At 36.1% G+C, this 27,806-nt stretch overlaps 1 protein-coding gene across 2 annotated transcripts in view; it reads right to left on the reverse strand.

Moving 5' to 3' along the window:
* COL12A1 (collagen type XII alpha 1 chain) overlaps positions 1–27,806 on the reverse strand; it is a 116,354-nt gene that overhangs the window by 68,251 nt on the left and 20,297 nt on the right. For both annotated transcript variants that reach the window (XM_038554541.1, XM_038554542.1), the window contains exons 11-21: positions 26,596–26,868; positions 22,303–22,575; positions 20,400–20,672; positions 11,428–11,700; positions 5,163–5,429; positions 4,505–4,697; positions 3,506–3,627; positions 1,570–1,719; positions 1,369–1,488; positions 1,105–1,269; positions 245–391 (exon numbers count right to left, since the gene is read on the reverse strand). In XM_038554541.1, the coding sequence (XP_038410469.1) occupies positions 245–391; positions 1,105–1,269; positions 1,369–1,488; positions 1,570–1,719; positions 3,506–3,627; positions 4,505–4,697; positions 5,163–5,429; positions 11,428–11,700; positions 20,400–20,672; positions 22,303–22,575; positions 26,596–26,868 (2,256 nt within the window). The remainder of the gene's footprint in view (positions 1–244; positions 392–1,104; positions 1,270–1,368; positions 1,489–1,569; positions 1,720–3,505; positions 3,628–4,504; positions 4,698–5,162; positions 5,430–11,427; positions 11,701–20,399; positions 20,673–22,302; positions 22,576–26,595; positions 26,869–27,806) is intronic.

The following is a 27,806-nucleotide window of genomic DNA, read 5'->3' on the forward strand; positions in this document are numbered from 1 at the left end:
TCAGGAACTAAACTAATGATTCTCAACTAAAGGCATTATTTTCCCCAGCAAACATTTGGCAACTTTAAAGATATTTTTAGTTGTCACAACTCAGGGGATGCTACTGGCATCCAGTGGGCAGAGCCAAGGGATGCTGCTAAACACCTCCCAATACACAAAAGGGTCCCTTTCCTCCATCCCAAAAACAATTATCTGCCCCAAATATCAAGGGCGCTAAGGGTGAGAAACCCTGGGCTAATCTTACCTGGACCTTTGACACTATTACATAAGTTAATAGTGAGGTCATCTACAATCTTAGAGAGTGACTCAAAATCTGCCACGTTGTATGCATGGGTATCATCAGGATCTGTTGCAATCATCTTTAATTCATCCTCATCAGCATTTTTAATACCTTGAGGAAAAAGGATATATTCAAATTAAAAGCATTGGTATTTTCAATGTTAAGTAGAACATATATGTGATTTTCTGCAATAATAAAATGATAATAGTTACAAAATAGAAACAAATAAAAAATATAAACTAGAAACTATTCTGAATTAGCTTCTTCTAAATGCTTCTAACACCAATTTCCCACCAAAAACAGTGTCTCTTGAATGTTTTTTCTGGAAAGTAAAATAATGGCTATCAAAAATAAACATGGCACTGTGGAAAACCAAACAGGAATTTTCCTGAATCCTATTAATAGTACATTTGTCCTCTTAATCATTACTTTCTGCCAAGAAGCCATGTAGATCTATCTCATTACAAGGGGAAAAGAAGAAAATGAGTTAACTTCTTGGCATATCATTTTGATAAGTTATGTGATTGGGAAAATATGTTTGTTTTCTTGTGCTTCAAAAATATTTTTAACTACAAAAATATCCTCTGTTTTTGTTTTTGTTTTTAAGATTTTATTTATTTATTCAAGAGACAGAGAGAGAGAGGCAGAGACATAGGCAGAAGGAGAAGCAGGCTCCCTGCGGGGTGACTGATGCAGGACTCGATCTCAGGACCCCACAATCATGACCTGAGCCAAAGGTAGACACTCAACCACTGAACCACCCAGGTGACCCTATCCTTCACTTTTGTAACCCTAGAGGCACTGCTAGCCCTTTGAGTGCTTACCAATAGCAAACAGCTCCACGCCTTCATCCTTGAGTTTCTTTGAAGGTGCCTCAACGTCATCTTGTGATTTTCCATCAGTGATGAGAACACCAATTTTTCGAGCTCGAGGCCTCATGCCAGCTTGGGTTCTGAAGTTTTGTTGCCGAATGAAATTCAAAGCCATGCCTAGTGGGATTTTTAAAAGAGAATCAGTCACATCATTACTCAGTCACAAGTCGTGAGTAAAAGCAAGAGCTAAAAGCACACAACTCCATCTTTACTCACCTGTGAGAGTATTGCCTCCTTTGTATGGCAAGTTTGCCACAGCTTGCAACAAGCTCTTCTTGTCTCTGTGAGCATTTAGCTGCCACTCTGTTCTGGGGTCCCCACTATACTGAGCAAGGGCTAAAAGAACACCATCAGCATTAGCATCTATAAAAGAGCATGATGAAGATGTCTAAAGGTCTTCAAGATTGCCAGACCTACCAATCTGTACTCTTTTGGGACCAATCTCAAAGACTTCCACAATGCGAGAGATGAAACTCCTCACGGTCCTAAAGTTCGCCCGGCCAATGCTCCATGATCCATCCACCAGCAACACAATATCTGCTTCTGCTCTGGTGAGACACTCCATCCCTGACATGGCAATCATGAGACAGTACAGGGTAAGGAGCAAATTCTTATCAGGGTTACTTCCTAGCCATGCGTCTGCCATCCCTGGATGCTCAATATTGCCTAGCTGCTTCATTTCTGTAGTTTAGCTTTGTGATTTGGAGGTCAACTCTGAACATATGTCTGTATGATTTATTAACTTCAAATGACATTCATAAGAATCACCAATTCCTCCAATGATTCTTTCAATGACAAATCTTTCCTTCATCTTTGACTATGTTTCCTGGCCACGGTCATAGACCCTGGAGACTGAAATTAAACCATCAATTGTGTAAACGTGAATGGGCTTACAAGCCCAAGAGCTAAAATAAATGAAGGAAAATGTATAGCCATCTAACTATAAGGCATTAATAATTTTAATAAAATTTCAATGTGATCTAAAGATTAGATGCTGCATTTTTCTATAAGATGTAATGGTCATTAGCAGACAAGTATGAAATGAACTAGTAAAATGTGTGAGCTAAGAAAGGTTTTAGTGAGCTAAAAACATCTTTTAAAATAATTAAGCTTCCGGGTAATTATTACATATCTTACAAAGGACTGGACACATTACTCTTAAAATCAAACCTTTTTGAAGTAAAAATATCTTGTTTTAAAATCTGATAGCTATTGTATTATTGAGTTATTGGCTGCCTAGCTTTATCATCTAATAAGTATAACAATCAGGTAAACACAGATGGTGAAGTCTGCACATTTAAAAAACCAAGAAAGAAGGAAGACAATTTAGAAAAAGTATGCAAACAAATATACAAATTGAGAGCTGTAGAGACAATAAGCACAAACACTGATACAAAGCTAGGGTGCTTTGGAAAGAGAGAAAAATCCCAATATCCTCAGTGCACAAGCTACAAAATAAAAATATAAGTCAGTTAATATCATCATAACAAAAACAATAGAACATTCATGCAAAACAGCAGGATTTGACACTTTCATTTATTTTATCCACACCTTATTTTTTAAATGTCCTCTTTCCTAGGAGGTAACATTACCAACTATGACTTTTCCAACTTCTTGCCATGTTAGCATCTGAACTTTATATTGTTTTAAAAAGCTCATTGAAAAAAATTAAATGATGCTCACCACACTATAAAGCTCTCCTTCGCATATAGTACCGTCTATCAAGATTGAGGTCTCCCAGACACCACCTTAAACATCTAAGCCTGTGCAAGCCTTCCCCTACCCTGCCCAGATCTACTCTTTTTTTATCAAATATTGGAAAAATATTGAAAGTAAATTCTACCCACTACTTCCACCTCAAAGAATGTTCAAAGCTAACTTCACGCATATCAAGGCTATAATTGTGGCAGCAGCAGAAAAATCTAAAGGGTTTAAATTACCATGCTGCTTCCCAAGTCATGCTTGTCCACCTAGTTATATAACCCAATTCTTTTGCTTGCTCGGCCCAGATAAATCATTTCTGCAACTACATTAACACAATAAATTTGCATCTTAGTCTCTAAAAAGAGAGAAAATGTATGTTACCTACCCATTACAAAACCTCATCTTTAAATAATACAGCACTATGTAACCAATGCAATGCTGACAAGACAGGCCTTAAAAAATACTGTCAAAGATATGTTTAGCTGGGTGTTTGAAGATATGTTTTTTAGCATGTAAATTTTTTAAATATATTGTAGTATAAAATGTTTATAGTTGTTTTTCTCTGTGTGATTAACCAAATAGTTCACATTTGAAATAGTTTCATAATATTAAGTTTTCCTAGGGAAATGTAATGAGTTGCATTTCTTACCAGAGGATAAAATTGGCATTACAGTTGTGTCAGAAAGGGTTGTCATTTCTTGTCCAACGAGTGGCGAACTTTCTCCTCCATCAAACATTCCAAAAACATTTACTTTATAGGTGGTACCTGCCCTGAAATGTTAAAATATATAGTCTATATGTATATTGGCTCAAGTGGTAGCATATTTGGCTTTATTAAAGACATTCATCTTGATTTACAAACATTCACTTAAAGCAAGTTATAATGTACTGCTTCCAAGCAATGGGCTTTAAGAAAATAATTTAAATGTTTTATCTTGCAAGGTAACAGAAAGCGTCTGGCACATAGTGGGCTCAGTAAATTTCATCCTCTCTACACTGATAAAAGTTAAGAGTGAGCATTTATATAGATTTCAATATTGTTAAATGAATGATTGAGATAAACAAACTTTCCAAAAGCCAGCACACAGTAGTCCATTCTTCCTACTGTAATGAATGTAGGGTGCTGTTCAAACTCAAACTTCCTTGTTTTCCACTGCACAGCCTGAAGCAAGACCTTTAATCAGCCCACCCTTTCCCAATGCTGCCAGCTGGCACCCACCACAAAGTCCTGTTTCTCTCTCCCATGGCCCACCCTGGAAGAGGATTCATACTCAGCGTCTCAGCGTGAGTCACCTGGACCTTTCCAGAAAGCACAAGAAGCCTCACATCTCCACAGGCCTGGCTAGGGACCAGCTGCTTTTGGTGAAATTGTATAATATGGACATGAATTTTTAAAAAGTAGACTTTATTGGAAAAAATGCCATTCCTGATCACTTAATAACAAAAATCATCAAAACATTATAAAAACTTCTGCTAGCCTCTGAATCCTAACCTCAACTTCAGCAAGTCCAAGAATGAGAAGGCAACTTCCACTGATTTTAAACACCTCACTAGCAAACAGACATATAAGTGATTATCTGGGTAAGGCCTACTAATTTACGTAAATTATTCAACCTTCTAACAAAAACTGAATATAGTTCATTCCTACCTAAGTTCCTCCAAAACAACTGTATTGTCATATGGTCCAACCACTAACTCCCCCAGCCTTCTGTCGTCCCCTGTAGGGTGGAAGGTGACTTTATAACCCTTTACTTCCCCAGGGGCAGGCTCCCAGGTCACTCGGAAACTTGACATGGTTGGGTCAGATGTTTTGAGATTTCTGGGTGACTTAAATCGAGAAGCTGTAAAGATAAAAAGATTTTAAAATATTACTCATAAGAGTAAGCTTTGGGTTTTTTATTCCCCTTGCAATAAGAAGTTGAATTAGAAATATCTAAGTGATATTATATATCACTTGTATAGAAATCATCACATACTTAACACTTGAAATTGTATATTCATAAAAATGGTTAAGTCTGGTAGCACAGAATTTACTACCCAATAAAAATCCTGATAATGAAGTGCTACCCAAGTGGACATATAAATAATTCTCACAATTCAGAAGATTAGAATAACGTTAGAACATTACTATGTAGAATCATTTTACCAAGAGCTAGAGTGGTAAAAATAGAATGTTAATTAGGCATCCTTTCAAATTATTCTAACGTATTATAGAATTAGTTTTAGACATTTACAAATCAAGTAGATGTATTAAAGCCTTCCTTTAAAATATTACACCTTCCCCCCGCAAAAAAATTATTTTATACCTGTTGTTCCCGATCCTTGCCTAAGCTTTCCTTCTCCTGTCTTATACATTGGGAGAACTGTAATGTCATATGTAGTCTGGGGTTGAAGTCGCTTTAACACTGTTGAGGTGACTGTGGGTGGCACTTTGGCCACCATTTGTCTCCCACCCCCACGGGGGCGATACACAACCCGGTAGTTGATGACTTTCCCGGGTGCTGGTTTCCAGGTAACTCGCATTGTGTTTTCTGTTTCTTCATCCACTTTCAAGGTTTTTGAATCTTGGGATACTGTGAGATAAAAGGAAAATTACAATGTATACTATATTGAAAGAAAATACACATGTCTACTTTCCTATTTACGTGAAAAGAAATTGTGGTTTGTTACGTAAGTACACGGGGCTCTTGCTTAGCACTATGATCTCTCATAAACTTATGATGGCGTGTGAGCCTAATCTCAGTGAGACCATGGTAAGATGTTTTCTCTTTATCTAGCTAATAACTAAAAAATGGGAGTTCTTATTGCACGGATTTCCTTTTGCATTCTAGAGACTTTAGTAAAGAAAACATCCATTTCCGGAGATGAGCTTTTAGAATTTTTATTGTACTTCCATCTGTAAATAATTCTTGTGGCAATCATGCTGTGGGGGATACTAAAAATTAGTATTGGGGGTCAGATATATTATTTGGGTCTTTTCAGAAAAAGGTACAGTCCATAAATGACCAGCCAGAGTTGACTATCGTTAACACTATTCTTTGTGATTGCCACAGACATGCAAAACTATGAACACAAAAGAAGAGGAAACTCTAACACATAAAAATATCTCAAGGGCTCTAAAGATAAATTGACATACACTGAGTGTTTTAGAAAAAACTATATATAAAAAGTGTTTCATAAATATATAATCAATATTATATACTAAATAATCTTTTACTAACATTTCATAATTATTAATAGCTGAATTAGAAACAGATCACCCAACATCCACAAACAGCGAACATACATCTCTTTTCTTTTACATGATTAGAGTTTATAAGCAAGATCATTTCACTAAGCTAAATAATCTTAGCATTTTCAACACAAAGACACTAAACTGAAGGAAACATTGCAAAGACTCTTGATCTTATGAAAAATTTTCATGTTCATATAGGCAAGGACCACTTGAAATAATTAGAAAATCTGAATAAACTAAGTATGTATATTGAGCAACATTTTTCAAACATTGGACATCAGGCAATGTAGGACAGTGATCCCTGAGAGATAGAAAGAAATGAAAGTGATTGTCCTGGCTTATTGCTTAGAGAGAATTCCCAGCCCCAGTTCAGGAAGAGAGAAACCAGATGGAGCCTGATGATCTCACTTAATTGAGGAGATGGTTTTGTGCGTCAGGGGAGTCCAAGGCATCTAGAATTGCAGAGCAGAGTACTGAAGAGGAGATGGTGTAACAGAGGGAAAAGCTCCAAAAATCTGCAAAAGGTCCTCCTGGAGTCTTCAGCTCAGTACTAATCAGTGCATGTGTATGAGGAAACCACCCAAAACTAGGGAAAGAACCACCCAAAAGGAGCAGATGGAACAATTAATTCCTAGAGTTCATGCAGGTCCCCAGTAATGCCCCAGTAATGGGGCAAAGTTATCCCTAAACTAAAGGATCTGCTGGTCTAGTTCTAACACAACTTAAATGAAAGCTTGAGAAAAATTAAACTACTTCCAAGTAACTTGCTTGGAAGTAACTTTGCTTTCCAGAGCAAAGCTTAAGGATATTTATAAGAATGTAAAAATATCTGGCACTCGACAAAGTAAAATTCTCTAAGTCTGGCATCTAATAAATATTACCAAGCATGCAAAGAAGGAAAAAAATACGACTTATGTTATAGACTGAATGATTGTGTCTCCTCAAAATTCACTTGTTAAAGCCTTAACCTCTGTGATAGTATTTGGAGATGGGACCTTGGAGAAGAAACCAGGACTAAATGAGGTCATAAGAGCAGGGTACTAATCTGATGGGAATGAAATCCTTATAAAATGAAGAGGAGACACCAGAGTGTGCTCTCACCACCCCCTCCAGCCCCCCACATGCAGAGAAGAGGAAAGGCCATGTGAGGACATAGTAAGAAGATGGCCTCTGCTAGTCAGGAGCAGAGTTCTCACCAGAAATCAAATTCTGTGAGAACTTTGCTCTTGGACTTCCAGCCTCTAGAAAATAAATTTCTGTTGCTTAAGCCATGAGTTCATGACATTTTGTTATGACTGTTGGAGCTAAGACAACCCGTAAAAAGAAGAAAATTCATATATATAGAAACATAACCAGAAATGGCATATATGACATAATTATTCAAAAGGTGTGAAACTCCAGTGATAATGGTGAAAATTAACAAGACCGGAAACAACAAATGTTGGAGAGGATGTGGAGAAAAGGAAATCCTCTTGCACTGTTGGTGGGAATGTGAGCTGATGCAGCCACTCTGGAAAACTGTGTGGAGGTTCCTCAAAGAGGTAAAAATAGACCTGCCCTACGACCCAGCAATTGCACTGCTGGGGATTTACCCCAAAGATACAGATGCAGTGAAATGGCAGGACACCTGCACCCCAATGTTTATAGCAGCAATGTCCACAATAGCCAAACTATGGAAGGAGCCTCAGTGTCCATCGAAAGATGAATGGATAAAGAAGCTGTGGTCTATGTATACAATGGAATATTACTCAGCCATTAGAAATGACAAATACCCACCATTTGCTTTGACGTGGATGAAACTGAAGGGTATTATGCTGAGTGAAATAAGTAAATCAGAGAAGGACAATCATCATATGGTCTCATTCATTTGGGGAACATAAAAAATAGTGAAAGGGAATAAAGGGGAAAGGAGAGAAAATGAGCGGGAAATATCAGTGCGGGTGACAGACATGAGAGACTTCTAACTGGGAAACCAACAAGGGGTAGTGGAAAGGGAAGTGGGCGGGGGTTTGGGGTGACTGGGTGACGGGCACCGAGGGGGACACTTGACAGGATGAGCACTGGGTGTTATGCTATATGTTAGTAAATTGAATTCCAATAAAAATATATACAAAAAAATAGGTGTGAAACAACTATGACAACTATATGCCAGAGGCTAGTCATGGTAGAAGAAATATTAGGCATGTTACCTAAAGACACAGAACATACAAGAGACTCTAACAGAACTTCTAGAGATGAAAGATACAATGTCTTAGATGAAAGATACATAAGATGGTATTGACAGCAGATTTGAAATTGCAGAAGGAAAATTAGTGAACCTGTTGATATGATAATATAAACTATCTGAAATTAAACATTGGGAAAAAAGATTGAAAAACTGAACAGCACAATTAGTCTGTTTGAAGTAAGTGTGATAACTTCAAACAGACTAATACATGTACAATTGGCACACTTAAAGAGAGTGGGGTGTGATAAAGTATTTTAAAAAATACAATGGTCTAAATATTTTCAATTTTTTTAAAACTATAAACTCACAGATCCAAGAAACTCAATGAATCCTACGCACAAGAAGCATGAATAAAACTATATCACGACACATCAGCAGCAAACTGCTTCAAATCAGTGATAAAAAGAAAAGCTTAAAAGCAGCTGTGTAAGTTAAAGATATATTATATAGAGAGGACAAAGATAAAAATGACAAAATAGATAAAGAAATTCAATATACAGTTATGAATTATGTTTCTGGGAGATGCAAAAGTATACGTTAAACTAAGAGTAAATTGGTTGCAATTTTTTATCTTAGGGTTTAAAGACACTAAGAATTCTCGGCAAAGTCCATTACTTTCTATAAATATTAAAATTTATTTAGATTAATTCTCAATTCCCTATTACTATTCTCCAAGTAAGCAAACTATTTTGCTTCTCCTCTTTTTTTTTTTTTAGTCCTCCACATTCCCCTCTTTAATATGGCATTTTTCACTATATACATTAATGAAAATTTGAAACAAACAAAAAGAACTTTAGTCAAACTTCCCTTCCTCCTCCAGCTTTATTGGATAGTTTTAAATTACATTTCTATTTTCTAGGACTTCAGTTGCTTTTTCCATCTGACTTTTAAAAACTGATTACAGCAAATGAAACACAGTTGTCTAAGTGATATAGTATACAAAAATAACATCTTGATTTTTGTGAAAATGCATTTCTCCACAATTCCTGAATAACTCCAAATTATGCTAACTCTGAGCATAGATGTTTACTCTGGGTTTTAGATTTAGACTTTGAAAAAAATGTGTTCTAAACCTTTGCCATCACCTTATGCATATCTAGCATCAACGCTGTGATGAAGTTGTTCCTGTTTAGGCCTTAGCAAACTATTTTGCTTTCCTGGAGAATAGTAATAGAGAATTGAGAATTAATCTAAATAAATAAATATATACACACACACACACACACACACACACACACACAAAGCATTTTGAAAATAGTATGGGAGAGAATATTATATAGAATAACAATGTGTTTGGATCATTATTACTATCAATTGTCATGAATATTTAATAAGTTTATATGTGTCTAACACTTTCCTAGAAAGGGCTGTGCTAAAATGTTTTCTGACTTCTTGTTTCTACAGCTTAAATTTTTATTCAGCATAACAAGGCATCTCTTGCAGAAAATTTCCAGACCAATTTCTTACAACTCAGAATTGAGAAAAATCAACAGTTAAATCTTACAAGTATTGGTCTAGAAAGAAACCTATGTTTCCCAAAAAATGAGATCCTAAACTTTAAAACAGCCTCAAATTTAAATATGCTAATAACAGTCTAATATTGTATGTCATACCCTTGAAATGCTTCAAGGATCTCAATTATATTCCTGTCTTTTAATTAATTCTTTAGAATAAAAGAATTGAGGTGAAATAAGGTACAACATATCTTACCCTAGTCTTAATGGAAAACTTTGGATTTTAGGGAGAAAAAAATAACATGAGATTTCATTTACTACGATGGAAACCAATCGTGTATATCTGAGAAATATGCCTTATCACATATTTAAATTTCCAATAAGGAGGTTTTTTTAATCTGGTTAATTTTAATGCAAATTTAAACGTAGACACATCCTACTGAGTTTGCCAGTGATTAAAAAAGAGAGAAATGAGTTCTTCAGACTACTCAGATCAAAAGAGTCTAATTTTTTTTAAATTTTTATTTACTTATGATAGGCACACAGTGAGAGAGAGAGAGGCAGAGACACAGGCAGAGGGAGAAGCAGGCTCCATGCACCAGGAGCCCGACGTGGGACTCGATCCCGGGTCCCCAGGATCGCGCCCTGGGCCAAAGGCAGGCGCTAAACCGCTACGCCACCCAGGGATCCCAAAAGAGTCTAATTTAAGGACTACTTAAAATCAGGATATGGGACTTATCTCAGATAAGTGCTAATCACTTCGTTTTCCCCTCCTTTACCAAAAAAATCCCTCAACTTCTCCACTTCTTTCTAAGAAAAGGAAATGCAAAAATGTCCCATTCTTTCCCCTTTTCCTAAAATCTTCCCAGAATAAAGGGAATAAACTTTTCTCCTGTAAATTCTTAGAAATGCCTATGTTTAACACATGGCTTCTTAGGGAAGAGAATTAAGGAATGTTGGCACACTTTTCAACTAGCTGATAATAAATGATGATAGGTCATTCAAAATTATTCACCAGAAAGAATATTAATAACATTAAGATAAATCTGACCCACCAGAAAATTGAGTGGACTTTTGATTTAACCTTACCAAATGCAAGAGGGAGAAAGTAAAGACTCTAGGATTAGTCTTGGGGACATAATAATCATAGCCTCAACAGCCATTCTCATACTCATATATCAATCATCTCTAAGTGCCTAGGCACTATGCTTGGTGCTTTGCACGTTGCTATTTCATTTAATCCTCAAGACAACTCTGAGAGACTGTAATCTATAGACTAAAAGACTCAAGAAGGTTAAGTAATTTGCCCAAAGTCATATAGCTATAAATGTGCCTGCATTCTGTGTCTCCATAGCTCCTGATCTTTTCACTAGTTGAGTTTCTTATCTAGTTGACCATCCTATCAGGAAAAAAAAAAGACAGAGAGTGACAAAGATAGATAGTTGACAGGATTCAATATTTCAAAATGTAATATAATTTTCATACTAGGTGAACTAAACAAACCTGAATTTAAACCACAGTCTTTAAAGGTCTTAATTTTTCATCCCCATTTATCATATAATGAAATATAAAGGCAAGTGGCTAAACTGCCACTTGAGCTAATAGCTATTAGGAAGCATCAACCAACACCCAAACACACTCATGATGTTACTTACATTCAGTTGTGGCTTCTCCGTTCAAAGGTTCTCCTTCTCCACTGCTGTAAACTGCAAAGACTGAAACCTTATATTTGGTCTCTGGCTGAAGATTTTCTATCACGGTATGAATTGCATCTCCGGGAAGACTTTTCTCTCCAGTCTCAATATCATCATAAAGTGATTTCCATGAGACCCTGTAACCTCGAACCATTCCTGGAGCTGATGTCCAATAAGCCCCAATTGATGTGTCTGTGATATCTTTAGTAACCAAATCCTTGGGTGAACCACGTTCTAGAATAGAAATCAAAGGAGAATCATTTTTTAATGTCAACTAGATATGTAAATATTCCTTCAACAGGTGGACATCCAAACTTGCTGGACTCAAACTCAGTTTGTCTAAAGTTGCCCATTTCTTCTTTCTGAGCTGTCTGTCCTATTCTGTCAGTGGAGCAGATTGATGGAATAAAACTTTAGAATATTATCTGATTCCGAACTATCACCTTGGTCCCCAAATGCTCAGTTGGATCATGAGGCCCTTCAGGATAAGGATGACATCCAAATATGAAAGAGTACGCACCTAAAAGAATTTTTCTCCAAGGGAAAAAAATGCATTGAAATCCCCAAATTTTACTCCTTTGCAGTCTACTTTATGACATAGCCAATTGTTCACAATGATCTTTCTTTCTTTACCATCATTTTTTCTCTGTGATGTAATTTAAATAAGTGCAGTTCCAATGTCTGACTTATAATAATTTCAACAATTTCGTATAGCTTGCAAATATTAATTCCAGCAATCATTTTTTGGTGAAAACTCTCTTTGTTCATACAATTTAAAAGTAGAAGTGTAAACTCCAATATAGCTTAACTCTAATGAAACTAAAAACCACCAATTCTTCTGGAAAACTTTAAAGTGATTAGTCATCAAAATAAAACACTTGTTCTAGCTGATCAAAAATATCTGCTACCAAATTTTGGCTCTTTCAATTCAAAAAAGAAAAAAAGTACAACCCAAATGGAAAAATATGGAAACCTCAACTTAATAGGAGGCACAGATGTCTTAAAATAAAACCCTCACTTTCCATAATTTAAATGTAAGATAAATATACAGATCACTTTATATTGGCTACCTTTACTAGGGTTTATGCCACAGCATGACATAAATATAAAACTATCTGCTTCTACAGCATACATTTCACTAGTAATTGTTGTATATTCAAGCAAATGATATATAATACTATTACAAGAATTTTGAAGACTATTGCTTTACTTGAATCAAAGAGTAAAAATGAGTATCTTAAAAATGCTCATAATTAAACAACTAAATTTCAACACAAAGAGTAAAGATAACAATAAGGAAAAGAAGAAATCTGGGTAGACAGGAACTTATCATACTGTAGAATTTAGAGGGAAAAATAAATACAACAGGAGCTGGGCATCCTACCAGACCCCAAGCACAAATGGAAAATTCTAACTTCATTATGAATAACTTTAACTGCTGACAGGACATCTCATCTCTGGAGGGAAATTAGTTACATATTTCACTAAAACCAAGAATACTTATTTTCAAGAACATATTGACTTTTCTCCCTCAGTACTTGAGGCTAATTCTCACTCGAAGGCCTTCTTTCACTGCATGGGCTAATTCTTAAATGGCCATGTATCTTTATATTTTCTCTACTTACGGGAATATAAACAAAATGTTCCTTTGATTTAGTTTGGTTGTTGTTTTTTATGTTTTATTTTGTTTTGATCATTGATATCTCAGCAACTGGTCCCTAAGTTTTAAATGTGCAACAATGTTTCCTTTGCTTGATATACACCTTTTTTTTCACATGTGCCTCTTCTAAATTGCCTAAGTTGTGGTTAGGAATTGCAGCCACTGTAAAATCGTTGTACTTAAAAGTGACTGAACTTGAATCCACTAAAAATGGCATTAATGACATTCCAAAAAAGTAGAAGACAAATAAGTTAGCTAGAATGAAGGAATTATCTTCCAAATTAACACTGGAGTAGTTTACAAACAATCATTTCAGCTTCTCGTCTGCTCCAAGGTTGTGTTTCTCAGCCTGTTTTCCTCCCTACTTTGTATAGCACTGAGTTTGTGACATTATTTACTTCCATGACAACAAATATCAATCTCACAAACACAGGCTAATGATTTCACTGTGAGAAAATAATAGGAAAAGAATTGTGGTTGAAGCAAAAATACATTCACAAGGATATTTCTGGGCTACAAACAAAAGGAGCCTAGTTCACTAGACATGCATTCCCATGGATTTTAATCAACTGTTGTAACACTCTCAGAACTTTGTAAAGCTGGAACAAAATACAAGTGAAATTGCAATAAAGACCTTTGCAATGTTTATCGGGGTCCTGAAAAGAGTCTATAAAAGCACTTTTTTTGAAAAATACAAATGAAATATTAACTAAAAAACATTCTCAAGTTGTAACTAATGGCATGACAACACTAATTTCACTGAGCACTGAGTAAATTCTCAATTACAGTAAACAATCCACAAAAAAACTATAGTATCTGCCTGTGACTCCCAAAGGCATTATATACAGACACTGGCATCACAACATGTCACGTCAGTAACAAAGAAATACGGAATCCAAAGAAAGAAGAAAGACACATCAGTCCAGAAGCCAAAATTGAACAGATAAACTGCTTCAACAGGCTTCTCATATGTCATCAGTTTGATAAGAATATTCCTAAGTATTAAATTTATACTGTTGCCAAACATATTGATAAACTTTTTTTCTAATAAAAAAAGTGAGAGGGTTGAGTATCCTAGCTACTGCATTATACCCAAGAATTTTGAGAATATGATGTACTCATGACAAGTATATTTTATCAGACCTATAACCTTTCAAAAATATTTTTTACATGGAATCTTGGCTTAGACAAATATTGGATTAAAAAAATGAAGCAATTGAGTTTTACCCTGTGATACAATTGGCAGGCTGTCAAGTGGCCAAGCTGGTCTTTTTTTTTTTTTTTTTTTTTTTTTTTTTTTTTTTTTTTTTATTTATGATAGTCACACAGAGAGAGCGAGAGAGGCAGAGACACAGGCAGAGGGAGAAGCAGGCTCCATGCACCGGGAGCCCAATGTGGGATTCGATCCCGGGTCTCCAGGATCGCGCCCTGGGCCAAAGGCAGGCGCTAAACCGCTGCGCCACCCAGGGATCCCCAAGCTGGTCTTAAGACCTAATGTACAACCAGCTGAAAAGGCCACCAGCAGGCTATGTCACTTCCTGGGGCCTGGAGCAAAATAAATAGACCAGATTTGATAGGATACATAGAATCACCTGGGATGCCAAAGAGTGGGCCATGCCAAAATCAATTAAATTGGAATATCTAGAGATATCCCTAAGCACTGATACTTCCTTTAAAAACCTTTTAAATATTATTCTTATTCCCCTACAATTCTTTATTCTTTTCTCATTTCTTTCTTTCCTCTTCTTTCTGCTATTCCTCTCTGAGACCTAAGGAGACATTTATTTGGAAGATGTGATTGGTCAGTGCAGGAAGAAACCTTCACACCTGCTTTCACTCTGAAATGAGCCTCCTTCAAAATAGACAGGCGTGGTAAGGGCAAAATTCATCAAAATTGTTGGGCCCCGTGATGCAGTACAGGGTTGTTCAATGGTTTATACATTGTGTGGACTTATGACCACACACAGCAAATTGCCCTTTAGGTAGTAGAATCTCTCAAGGCTGACCCTTAGAGAACTGAGAAGCTGACGGGATCTTCTCATCACATCCTTTCCACCCCATGACACACATGGGATGTTCACTGCTCTCTCCTCCCCTTCATTCTGATTCCAAAGGAAATGGCTCTCAAGACATGCTTCTTATTCAAGCATTGATCACATTTTCCTGTGAACAAGATTTAATTTAAGCCAGGCATTTACTTTGGTTTAAAATACTGAATTGTAGGTTTTGTCCTCAATCTAAGGAACTTTGGACATCAATAACTACTGGAAGAGATTATTTCGCTTGGTTTGGTTAGAGTGGGTTTGGGAGTCTCTTTTTTAGAAAACATGGGAAGGAAAAGGAAAGAGAGAGGAATAAGAAAGGAAAGATGTCAGAAGACCAGACTCTAGCCTTTCTGCAGGAGGCATTACTGTATGTCAACAGGAGAAGCCATAGAAAGGTCCAGTAAATAGGAACCAAATCTAGTAGTCTTGCCCCTTTGTCATTATGCTTCTCAGAACCTGGATCCAGTTCTGCTCCAGCAAAGGTTCCCTACTTCCTCAAGTTTTCTCTTTTTGCTCTTCCCTAAGACTTACAAATATTTGTTTTATGTGTTTTAGTTTGTTCAGGATTTCACATATGTGGCATTGTTTCCAATAATATTTAGTCTCATGGTACCTGCCATTCTGGTGTATGTGCCTATGCTTTGTATATTACTTTTATTTCTGGTAATAGAATTTCTGGTAGTTGTTTCAAATAAATCCTCTCCTATAATGATGGTAGGCCTTCAACTTTATCCTTCTCAGTAGTTATCCCAGCTACTCTCTTCTCCCCTGTACAGTACCAGTATAAGTTATAAGGAATAACATGTTTTTCTGTCATACATTTAAACACGTAAAATTTATCAATTTTTTGAAATTCTGATACTCAGCATTTCTGCTCTGACTACAAACATATTTAGATATATTCAAAAGACATTTTTTCTCATGCCTACTCGCATGTGTCTCCAACCTACTACTGTGGGAAGTAATTTAGACAGGTGCATTTCTCATGATCCGAACATCCACAAGGGGTTGATTCCTACTTTTTTCCACACATAAGGCCAAAGAACTAATGCCTCATTTAAGTAACTTTCCTACATTCCCTTAGCCCTTTTCCATTTGCTTTCTGAAAAGCAAATCACCATCCAATTCAAATATAATTATAACACAAATTAGCCAATGATGATAACTGAAAAATTAATCATAATGAAATGAAACTGTATAAATTGTTCCAGTCAGCTTTCATTGAGTTTCACATACCACTTTCAAAAATAGAAGTTAAATTGAAAATGTAATGTAAATCCCCTTCTAAATCAATTTGTCTTTTCCGTTAGCGCTCAACTCAAAAGTCATCCAACTTTCCACAGCAGAATACAGAAAACCTGCTTCCACGTTTATGTGGAAACACACTTGATTTACAACCTCAGTGAATTAGAGCCACCATTCTAAAGTACAAAGTTCACTATTGATAAGCTAACAGCTACATTAAGCAATACATAGTTCTTGAAAACCTCTTAACACTTAAATCACCCTTCAACCTCAAAACTTATCTGAGATTTCTTCCATAAATGTTATGTCTCCAATGTGATTTAGATATTTCTCTGATGAGCCATTAGTGTGCAGGAAAGGAAATACAAATTGCTGTTTGGTTATTGTGCTAAAGTTCCCTGGAACCCCCAGCATTATTATACCCAGAATACATGATTTTTCAAATTATGAGATAGCAGTAAATCTAGGGAAATATAGAGGTCCTATTTAGTCCGTCTTGGAGAGAGGCCCCATGTTACTCAACATCAAGCAGAGGAGTTCCTATGATGTGCTAAAAACCTCCTTGTAACAAAATGTCAGCTGAGTGAGCTTGGTTTGATATACAGGAAGCTGTCCATGTCTAGGGCATTGGCAGGTTGCTATAGCAACTAAAACAAAGGAAATTTTGAAAAGTCATCTTTTCCATAGCCAAAAACCAACACTCAAAAACAAAAAGAACCGTATTATTCCCAAACTGAAACTTTCATTCATTTGTAGTAAATCTCTGAATTAAAATGAGCATTATTCATTTCAAGTTTATAAGAGCAGATTTTCCTCTCTCTACACATTAACAATGAGAACTGAAAGTTCTAGCAATGCACATTTACTTGTACAACAGTGCTGTAGTAATTACATTAAATCTACTTTAACAACAACAGGTGGGAAAAAAAACAACATAAATCAAGCCTAATAGTTTGTTCTCAGATTCCTCTAAAGTTTGGATCTGAAATAGTAATAAACACTGCCTTTGTGATTCCATTTCATACAGTACTAGAGCAAACCATGAACTTCCCCGATGCCAATGTTAATAAATCTCTCTTCCAGGGACAGGGGAATTTTCTGATCATTGGCTACATTTCAACAAACTAGGAAACAGATTCAAGTTAGGGACAGTTGTAGACCACACTAGATATTTTTTAAATATTTTTTGAATTGAATAGAATTCACTTCAAGCAATCTATAAAATTTCCAACCTACAGAATGCTCTTGCCGGCCGAGCCATGCCTCTGGATGGAAGAAACATTCCTCCAAGGTCTGCTCTTACCACCTTCTCTCCCAAGAGAAAAACAGATTAGAAAAACAGTGGCCCTCAAAAGCAGTTGCCTGGCTCTGTTTCTGGCTTTCCATTCCCTGCATTTACCATCATATCCTATTCCTGTATATGGTATGTGGATTTGGCTGAGTTAATACAATAAAATGAAATGGAATAACCAGGGGCAAAAATCTTCTACTATTTTAATTTAGTCACAACTATGCTTTCACATATTTGTCAAGTTTACCACACATAATGCAATGGGATAAATATGTTCATAAAATCAGGCTGGCAATATTTTATGTAATCCTTCACTGTAGTAAAGAGCTTTGGCGTAAATGGAAAAAATGTATTATTACAACTTAGTTATCAATTAACTATAGTTAATCATCTCACTTCCCTCCTCAAGAAATGGAAAATACTAATTTTTAAGATTTATTTTACTACCCGTGTATCACCCTTAGAGGTAACTTCTGATCAAATAAGTGGGGAGGGGGGGCACATACTCACACATGCATACCAGTTGGTAGATTTTCTATACTACTTTTACAAAGCTATAAAATCATAAACAATTCTGCTATACACCTGACCCAGGAAAATCACAGCCTAATAGAATGTATGCTGTTAAATTAAAATGTGTACTTTGCTTTCTAAAGATTGTTAATATATTTTCTTAGCAAAAATGCCCAATTTTTAACTCCCAGAATATCTTGACTGAGTATGAATACATTGTTTTAAAATAAGAAAATGCAGAAGAATATCAGAAGGTTAAATGGTACAAGAAGAATAAAACTATTAAAGTATTTCCAAAATATTCCTTATAAGGGAGAAACTTCCACAAACATGGATAATCTACAATCATTCTGGAAAAAACAAAAGCTCAAAAGTTTATCCTTTGAAAAGTCCTATAAACAATCTATGTTGAAAGCCTTTGGGAAGCACATGAGAAAGAGAACTTCAGAAGATCAAAACAGAAAAACAAACTTGTCAGAAATTCTGGATGTTGCTCCAGATACAAAGATCACATGCTTTACTATTTCGGTTAAGTCTCTGTAATTAAGGCAATTTCCATTTTCTACCTCTTACTATTTTCAAAACTTTAGTGTAGCTAATCAATATCTCTGAAATACATACAAAAGCTGTATTTTTAGATATCATCTAAAGTGAATATCATTTCCTCCTGATGATTATACATATACAATTCATGCCTACTCGCATGCATCTCCAACCTACTACTGTGGGAAGTAATTTAGACAGGTGCATTTCTCATAATCCGAACATCAACGAGGAGTTGATTCCTACTTTTTTTCCACACACAAGGCCAAAGAACTAATGCCTCATTTCAGTAACTTTCCTACATTCCCTTAGCCCTTTTCCGTTTCCATATATATATATGATATTTTACAGTTCCCCAGAAGTTTCACTTAGAGTCTCCCATTTGATCTCCACAGTAAATCTGGGATGCAGGGGGACTGATGAGTAAACTGAGGCTCAGAAGGGTTAAGGGACCATTTCAAGGTTACATGATTGAGTACCCAAACCAGGACTCTTCTGGTAATCAGTATTTTACACACTGGTATTTAATCTTTCATTTAAATTCTTTTTTAAAAATAAATTTCATGGACTATTAAAATTAGGCTCTTGATTACTACTAGAGATAGAATTGATTAGAATATTTTTTGTTTATTTTTAATTCTTGACTAAATCTTGTAGTTTTAATGAATATTGCCTAATGTGGGCTTTGTCCTGTTAATTATAATATCTACAATCCCCCAAACTACTGGATCCCCCAAATTTGACAGATATTTTACCAAAAGTCACCGTGACTTCACATCACAAAAGACGCTTTAGATTCATTTTCTTCCTATAATTATGTTAAGTGAAGCATATAAAAGATGGTGATGACAAGAAAGAATCAAGGGCCTGACTTCTCACTTAGGCCCCCAACTATGGTACTGACTCATTATTGTAACCATCCATTGATAATTCTTTTGAACATCAAAACATTCTTACTGCGGTTAGGTTAAATTTGTATTTTCTCTCTCTTACCCAACTTACGTTGCAGTTGTGGTGAGTTAAATGTAAGCCACCATTATATTTCAAAGGATTCTAAGAAATATGAAGCCCTCTGACAATGAGGTCTAGAAACCAAGGACATACCTCCAGTTCTGTTAACTTCAAACTTCTACACAGAACTGAATTTTAGAGGTCATTTAGAAAACAAAGCAGAAACCTGGATCCTCATATTTCTCAAGCTAAATGCTTTTTTACATAATGAATGAGAAGAGACTCAGAGTCTGCAAAGGGTTCCTGTCTGCTCTTAAATAATGAAAGTGGTTTCATTACCCAAATCCTTTTTCATCCCACAGATGTTTGCCAACGTCCTTTGTCACTCTGAATATCACACACCTTTTCTCCACTTACCCAGCCCATGGCATTAAGAACATAGTTGTATGCCCTTATACACTCAGCTCCCCGTACACCTTTTCCTGATCAAATTTCGTTTTTTTTACAGTTGCTTATATTCTACATTTCTGAATAAGAGGCACTTCTTTAGTTACTTACTTTTCAGTACAAGTTTCTTTTAGGAGGAAGGATAGCACATTTCTAGATTTGATTCTCTGCAAACATCTTCATCTTCCTAAATGCAATCACAAACTTAGGGATTTCTAGAAAACATGACAGTAATTACCTTCGAGGGTCATTCCTTCGCCATAAAGGGCATCTCCAGCCCCGGATGCATACAAGGCCGTCACAGATAAGGCGTATTGTGTCCCTTCATTTAATCCTCTCAGCACAGTACTGGTTGTATCTCCTCTCACAGTGACCTCTTGAGTTTCACCCCCTGCCGCTGGGATGTATGTGACGAGATACTGTTTCACTTTCCCTGGTGCTCGAGTCCAAGATAATTTCATAGTTGATGTTGTAGGGTCAGAAACTCTTAAGTCTCTTGGGGTCCCTCTAACTTCATTAAAAAAACAATAACATCAAAATTCATTATTTAATAAAATAATTTGAAAAACATTTTACTGCTTTTCAGTGTGTGTGTGTGTGGATATGTGTGTATGCATGCTGCATCAAATTAATATCCTGAGTGATATTACAGCAATTGTAGACAAGCCAACAGAGCTTCAGCATTTCTAAACTAAGCCTCATGTGTTAGTAGAAACAAAGCAAAAGGTACTCAATTCCTCTTCAGTGTTTACACAGTATCTTCCGTGTTACTATCTTTGACATTAAAAACTATAATCTTCTCCGAAAGTGGAACAAAGCACGATGAATTGAAAATATGCTGATCAGTATCACAATGTAGGTTTTAATACCTCTGAGAAATGAAAAGAAATCCTCAATAAAAAGGATTTGTTGGCCTAATGCTATGAAGTTCTAAATGTAATAGCCAGGAAATACACTGATGTGATAAAAGTGATAAATGATCAAATGCTATCCCTAGAAAAAAGCTTAAGAGAGGAAACAACACTAATGAGGCCTTGTCTTGGGTGAAACTCAGGGGCTATCTATCCCTTTGCAACTATGATGTTTAGCATTTCATAACTTCCCTGGTAGAATGGTCATGTCATGTCTGGGGTGGGGAGGGTCCCAAGGCACCTAAACCTGCGATACTCTCCACTGGACACACAACAGCTAGCCACTTTTACTCTAGAAAACAGAAAGATGAAGAGCCCCTGAAAAGAGTCTTTTTATGGAACAAAAGGCCCTAGACCCCCAACTAGAAAGAGAAAGAGGAAGGCAGTGATTTCCCAAAGAGCAGAGAGGAGGAATAAAGCAGATGGAAAGAGAAAGGGTCTCCGCAGGAAAGGCTATTTAGCTAGGTTCCCCTGGGAGGGTCATAGTGATGCAGGTGGAGCTGGGATGGATATTCCTTATGAGTGTCTGCCTCAGATTCAGCAACATGACTTGGAGCTATTAATGAGGTGAATGACTCATTGATTTCCTTATAAAGAGGGATAATAATATTAACAATTCCCTTGAATCTATGCATGGATTAAATGAGATAAGCTCTTTGAACAAACCTGACAGAAATAAGTCCTCGATAATTGTTCATTATTGCTAATATGTTGCTGTGGTTGTTGTTGTTTTTATTTTTTTTTAACTTACAAGATAGGGAGTAAAATTAAAATTAGGAATGCCTTAGTTTTTCTCAATGAAATAAATATTAAACATTAGTAATTTGCAACAAATATCGGAATGTATCCTGGGAGCCTAACCATCCCACATAAATAAAAAAAGGTTAATATTTTAAAATCTTCCTGAAGTAATAATTAATCTGTTTCAATGGTGCATAGCAGTTTGATTTTTAATCCCTAGTCTTCCTTCAATTTATATGAGAGCATTTAATAATATTATTTTAAAAGAATATTTAGACCGTATAACAGCATTTGAGTTCTATTGACACAAATGCTATCATAAGCAAGTTAAAAATTTGAGTAACTCAAGTCTAAAAGGACTATAATCTAAGATACTCAGATAATTGGGACTAAGTGTCTCATGGCCTGTAGTGTCTGGATAGCTGACTACAGTATCCCTTGAGGTCTAAGATTTGGGTTGTTACCATATGGTCAGCATATTTCCTCTACCTTCTTCAGTGGCTGCATTTCCAGTCAACGGGGAGCCAGGTCCTGAGAAATATTCAGGAATTACAGATACTTCATATTTTGTGTCTGGAGTCAGGTTCTCGAGCGTTATCCTCCTCTGATTGGCAGGGGTGGTAACTTCTTTGCTTTCTCCACTAGCAACTGGTTTATATATAATTCGGTACCTTAAAACTCTCCCTGGAGCTTGAGTCCAGGTGATTTTAAAGCTGTCTGTAGTTTCATCTGTCACTTTTAGGTTTCGAGGTGCTCCTTTTACTGAAATTTTTTTTAAAAAAGGTTAATTTTACATTTAAAAAGGCAAAACTAAGCTTTTGATCACTAAATTATAGCATTTCTCTAAACAAATTCAAAAGCAGTTGTTTGTCAAACATCCTGGTACAGTATTCTCTCAGCCAGATATTAACTAGATGCTGCAACAACAAATAGTCCACCAATGTACAGAAAGAAACTATGTATGGTTAATTTTTTAATCAAGTAAAGAGGCACATAATAGTAAACTTTTAAGATCATAAATACCCTATTAAATGGTAAATTCATACTGACATAAAATTCAAGAATAAAAATAATTCATTTCTCGAAATATAGGTAGCCAAAGTTTTCTCTCTAACTAGATTTTCTCAGGAAAGCAGGAAAATAATACCCAGTTCTACCATATTTACCCACTTGAATGAACTGTTTTATCCAGTCAGCTCCATGTTTAACTTTTCTATCTATGTAGTCATTTGACTTGGAAAATAATTAGACCATACATGTGTTGGACCAAATACATCATATTTAATGAATGCTAGCTGGATCTAAATCTTGAGGTCAAATTGCAATGTGGGTAATGTCCATAGACTCACAATCTTAAATGGGATTTTCATTAAGCCTATATGAGAATGTCATTTGGCTTTATAGTTAATAAACATGTTTAAATTACTTATTCATTTAAGGGGCAAATTGTCTGTTTGGCCTACACATTCAAGAAAGATGAGCTAACGGTCTTTTCAATCCACTGGAGTGAAAGCACTGTGCAGTTCATCTGCACTTATCTCACATATAATTAGAAGTTTATCTAAATGGCCAACACATCAGTAGATCACTTCAGGGAGAAGGAAACTGTATCCCTTAAGGCAAGCAATGGGAGTTGGCGGACTGACACTCATGACTCATTTTAGATGGCAAGAAAAAAGACAAAACTAGCCAGAACAAATGAGGCAGATAAACTGATGAGTTTGAATACGGTAGTTCCCTCCAGCCCCCACCCCTGTGTATCCACAGGGGTTACATTCCAGGATGTCCAGAGGATGCCTGAAACCATGAATAGCACTGACCCTGAAATACACTATGTTTTTCCTATACATACCTATAAAGAAGCCTAATTGATAAATTAAACTTATTAAGAGATTAACAACAATACCTAATAAAAATAGAATAATTATAACAATATACTATAACAAACAAACATTATGTGAATATGGTCTCTCTCTTTCTCTCTCTCTCAAAATATTTTATTGTACTGTACTCACCTTTCTCATTATGATGTAATATGATACAATGCCTATGTGATGAGATAAAATGAGGTGAATGACATGGGCATCATAAGCTTTGCGTTAGGCTACCATTGACCTTCTAACAATAGTCAGAAGGAAAACCATCTGCTCCTGGACTGTGGTTGATGGTGGGCAATGGAAACCATGGAAAGTGGCAAATCAAAGGGATCTACTATACTTGTTTTGAAGCTGCATGTGTAATTTTGAGCCTCAGATTACCCAACAGAAAAAAAAATTACAATCTGTAGGATTATTGAGGTTGTTAAAAAAAGATAATCCATGGAAAACAATTACCATAGTACCTGACAAATAAGCTAGAGCTCAGTAATTAGTAGTTTTTGTTTTGTTTTTAGATTTTATTTATTTATCCATGACAGACAGAGAGAAAGGCAGAGGGAGAAGCAGGCTCCACACAAAGAGCCGAATATGGGACTCAGTCTCAGGACAACGGGATCATGCCCTGAGCCAAAGTCTGACGCTCAACCGCTGAGCCACCCAGGTGTCCCAGTAATTGGTAGTTTAACAAAGGTACTGAAATCCGAAACATCCTTATTGACTAAAGAAAGTTTAGGTCTCAGATTTCACTCAGACAATAGAATTGGAAATGTATTAGCAAATTTTGTTGTTGAAATGCAATGAGCAAAAACTAGAGCACATATGAATGCAGTTGGCTCTACTCAAAAACCCTCTGGACTTAAATTTCTTCTTGAAACATATATCCATCTGCCATCCCAAAGCGCTGAAGGAATAGGGCCAGGCTCATTAGGCAACAATAGGGGCATGATAGAGAAAGCTTCAGGAAATCAGAAATACTGGGGCGCCTGAGTGGCTCAGTCAGTTAAGCATCTGACTCTTGGTTTCCGCTCAGGTCTGATCTCAGGGGCTTGAGATCAAGCCCTTCATTGGGCTCTGCACTCAGCTGGGAGTCTGCTTGAAGATTCTCTACCTCTGTCCCACCTTCCACTCAAATAGATAAATAAATCTCTCAAATAAATAAATAAATCTTTAAAAAAAAAGAAAAAAATCAGAAATATCAAAGTATGGACTTCTAAGTTATTCAACACAAAAATTCTAAGAAAAGAAGTCAACTTAGGCCATTATTTTATTTGCTGGCCTTCAGGTAGAAATATACCCAAACCATGCACAAAAAGAAAAGATCCATCTTACTTAAAAACTTTTTCAGAGAAAAAAAGATTCTCTAGCTTTTATGACCAAGATATACCAATATATGCCTTCTCTGTTAACAAATACTTCTTTGTAACTATCTTAATTTCCTAGTGCATCTGTTTCAGCTTCTTCACCTATCCCCTGTAAAAATAGGAAACAACTGACATGTCTTTTACTATTTGCGATATTTATCTTGAAGAGTAATTGCCTTCTCATAATCAAGTTCCTTGGTATCCTTTTTTTTTTTTTAAGATTTTTATTTATTTGTTCATGAGAGACACAGAGAGAGGCAGAGACACAGGCAGAGGGAGAAGCAGGCTCCATGCAAGGAGCCCAATGTGGGACTTGATCCCGGAACTCCAGGATCACGCCCTGAGATAAAGGTAGACGCTCAATGGCTGAGCCACCCAGGCATCCCTCCTTGGTACGCTTTAAATGTCAAATGTATTGAAATGTATCAGAAAATACTCCATTCTATCCGGTAAAGAGGACATATCTAAAAAATTCTGTTTAAAACATTTGGCAAAATTTGTATACTCATGTTCTCAACAGCATTATTTATAATAGCAAAGAGGTGGAAGCAACCTAAGTGTCTGTCCATGGGTGAGTGGATAATCAAAATATGGCATATACATGTAATGGAATATCTTTCAGCCATAAGGAAAAAGGATATTCTGACACATGCTACAACATGAATGAACCTTGAGGACATTATGCTAAGTGAAATAAGCCAGATACAAAAGGTCAAATAAAATATGATTCTACTTCTATGAGGTGCCTAGAGTAGTCAAATTCATAGACACAGAAAATAGAATGGTGGCTACCAGGAGCAGTAGGGAGAGTAATAGAAAGTTATTCTTAATGAGTATAGTTTCAGTTTCGCAAGATGAAAAAAGTTTTGGAGACAGATGGTGTAAATGGTAGCATAATAATATGAATGTATTAAATGCCACTGAAATGTATACTTAAAATGGTTGAAATGGTAATTTTATGTTATGTGTTTTTTACTACAATTTTTAAAAAGAAATACATTATGGTACGCCTGAGTGGCTCAGCAGTTGAGCATCTGCCTTCAGTTCAGGGCATGATCCTGGAGTTCCAGGATTGAGTTCCACATCAGGCTCTCTGCATGGAGCCTGCTTCTCCCTCTGCCTATGTTTCTGCCTCTCTCTTTCTGTCTCTCGCATGAATAAATAAATAAAATATTTTAAAATTTTTGATAATATATTTGCCATCAAATCCGTAGATAAAGTAAACAAAGTTCAGAAGTATCTGAACATAACACTGCTGAAATATGGGACAGAAAAATCTGGTTAAGCAGTATTCCGAGTTAATTCCATAATTATTAACAGTTCTTTTATCTCTAAATCTCACATTCATCAAAATAAACCCAAGGTTTTTTGTATAAAAGTTTTTTCACTCTTTAAAAAGATGTATGAATAGCTGTAATTTATAGGTGCTGAATCTTACAAAGGTATTTACCATCTCTATAGAAGAGATGGTTATTTCAAACTGTTACTTGTTTCTACAATTAATTTCCAGTTTTTAGAAAACAGGGTCAGAAACCCCATCTCACCTTCCACAGTGGTCTCCTCTCCAGTTAAGGGAACACTGAAGCCATCCTCATACTCTGCAGTCACATTAACTAAGTACAGGGTCTCTGGCTTCAGGTTGTTGAGAACAACACTGGTACTTGACGCTGGCTCTACCACCGTGACCTCATCATCTCCAGTAGCTTCCTTGTAGGTGATGTGGTATGAGAAAACATTTTCTCCAGCAGGAGACCAGTTAGCTTTGAAACTGTAAGAAGTTGTCTCAGAAAAACTAAGATCCTTTGGAGGCACATAAGCTATTTAAAAAAAAAAAAAAGGATAGAGTTAAAAATTGTTAAATCTATAAAGCAAAAATGGACCTAATGACCACGTTTCTGAAATGGCTTATGTTCACTGAGGGAATAGTTAATGAGACAAATACACTGAGCAAGTATTCCACACATGACCACTGAGAGAAGGCCTCTCACCTCCGAGGAGGTCCTGATCATTTGGCTTGACCATTCATAATACTGTTACACTGTTTAAATTACTAATTAAAATGAATTTGAATTGGGTTTCTAAACAAAAAGCAGTAATGGAATGGTCCTGCCCACAACTGGAATATTTAAACAGTAACAGAACTAAAATGAACAGCAATATAATCCTTAGCAATCAGATATTAATTTTTGGTGGTAGACAGATATTTCAAAGTAATGATTAAGGAATTCTTCCTAACAAAAGAATATTCACTAGCTGAATCATAGGAAGAAGCAATGTTCAAGGCACACTGCTCTTCTCAATGAACAAATGATCAAATTGGAAAGACAAGAGTGTAACATTATTAACAAACTAGAGTGGTACCTATGAACTCCAGACAACTAGAAGTGATAGTAAGTGTTACGGCACTAGAACAGTTAAAGAAGACTTGGGTGAAAGAGATAGGACTTTTAACTGAATGTTGACAAATAGAATTTGAACAAATGAAGAAAAGAGTTAGGTAAGGAATTCTAGCTGTGAGGAATGATACCCAAAATTGGTCCAGGGAAGGGAATGCATAAGAAGAATTCAATGGTCTAGGACTATGTTCTCATCACCTTCAATTCAAAGGACTTAGCTCACCATCTAGCACATAGTAAACACTCAACTAGAGGTCACTGAATTGAATACAACAAATAGGTGTGATAAAGCTGGTGCTCAGCCCTGCTTAAGGATCTAGGATCAAAAACATCTCATGACTCATGGTGAATAGCTTTTT

This window comes from Canis lupus, chromosome 12 (genome assembly GCF_011100685.1).
Source record: "Canis lupus familiaris isolate Mischka breed German Shepherd chromosome 12, alternate assembly UU_Cfam_GSD_1.0, whole genome shotgun sequence".
In the NCBI taxonomy this organism is placed as follows: Eukaryota; Metazoa; Chordata; class Mammalia; order Carnivora; family Canidae; genus Canis; species Canis lupus.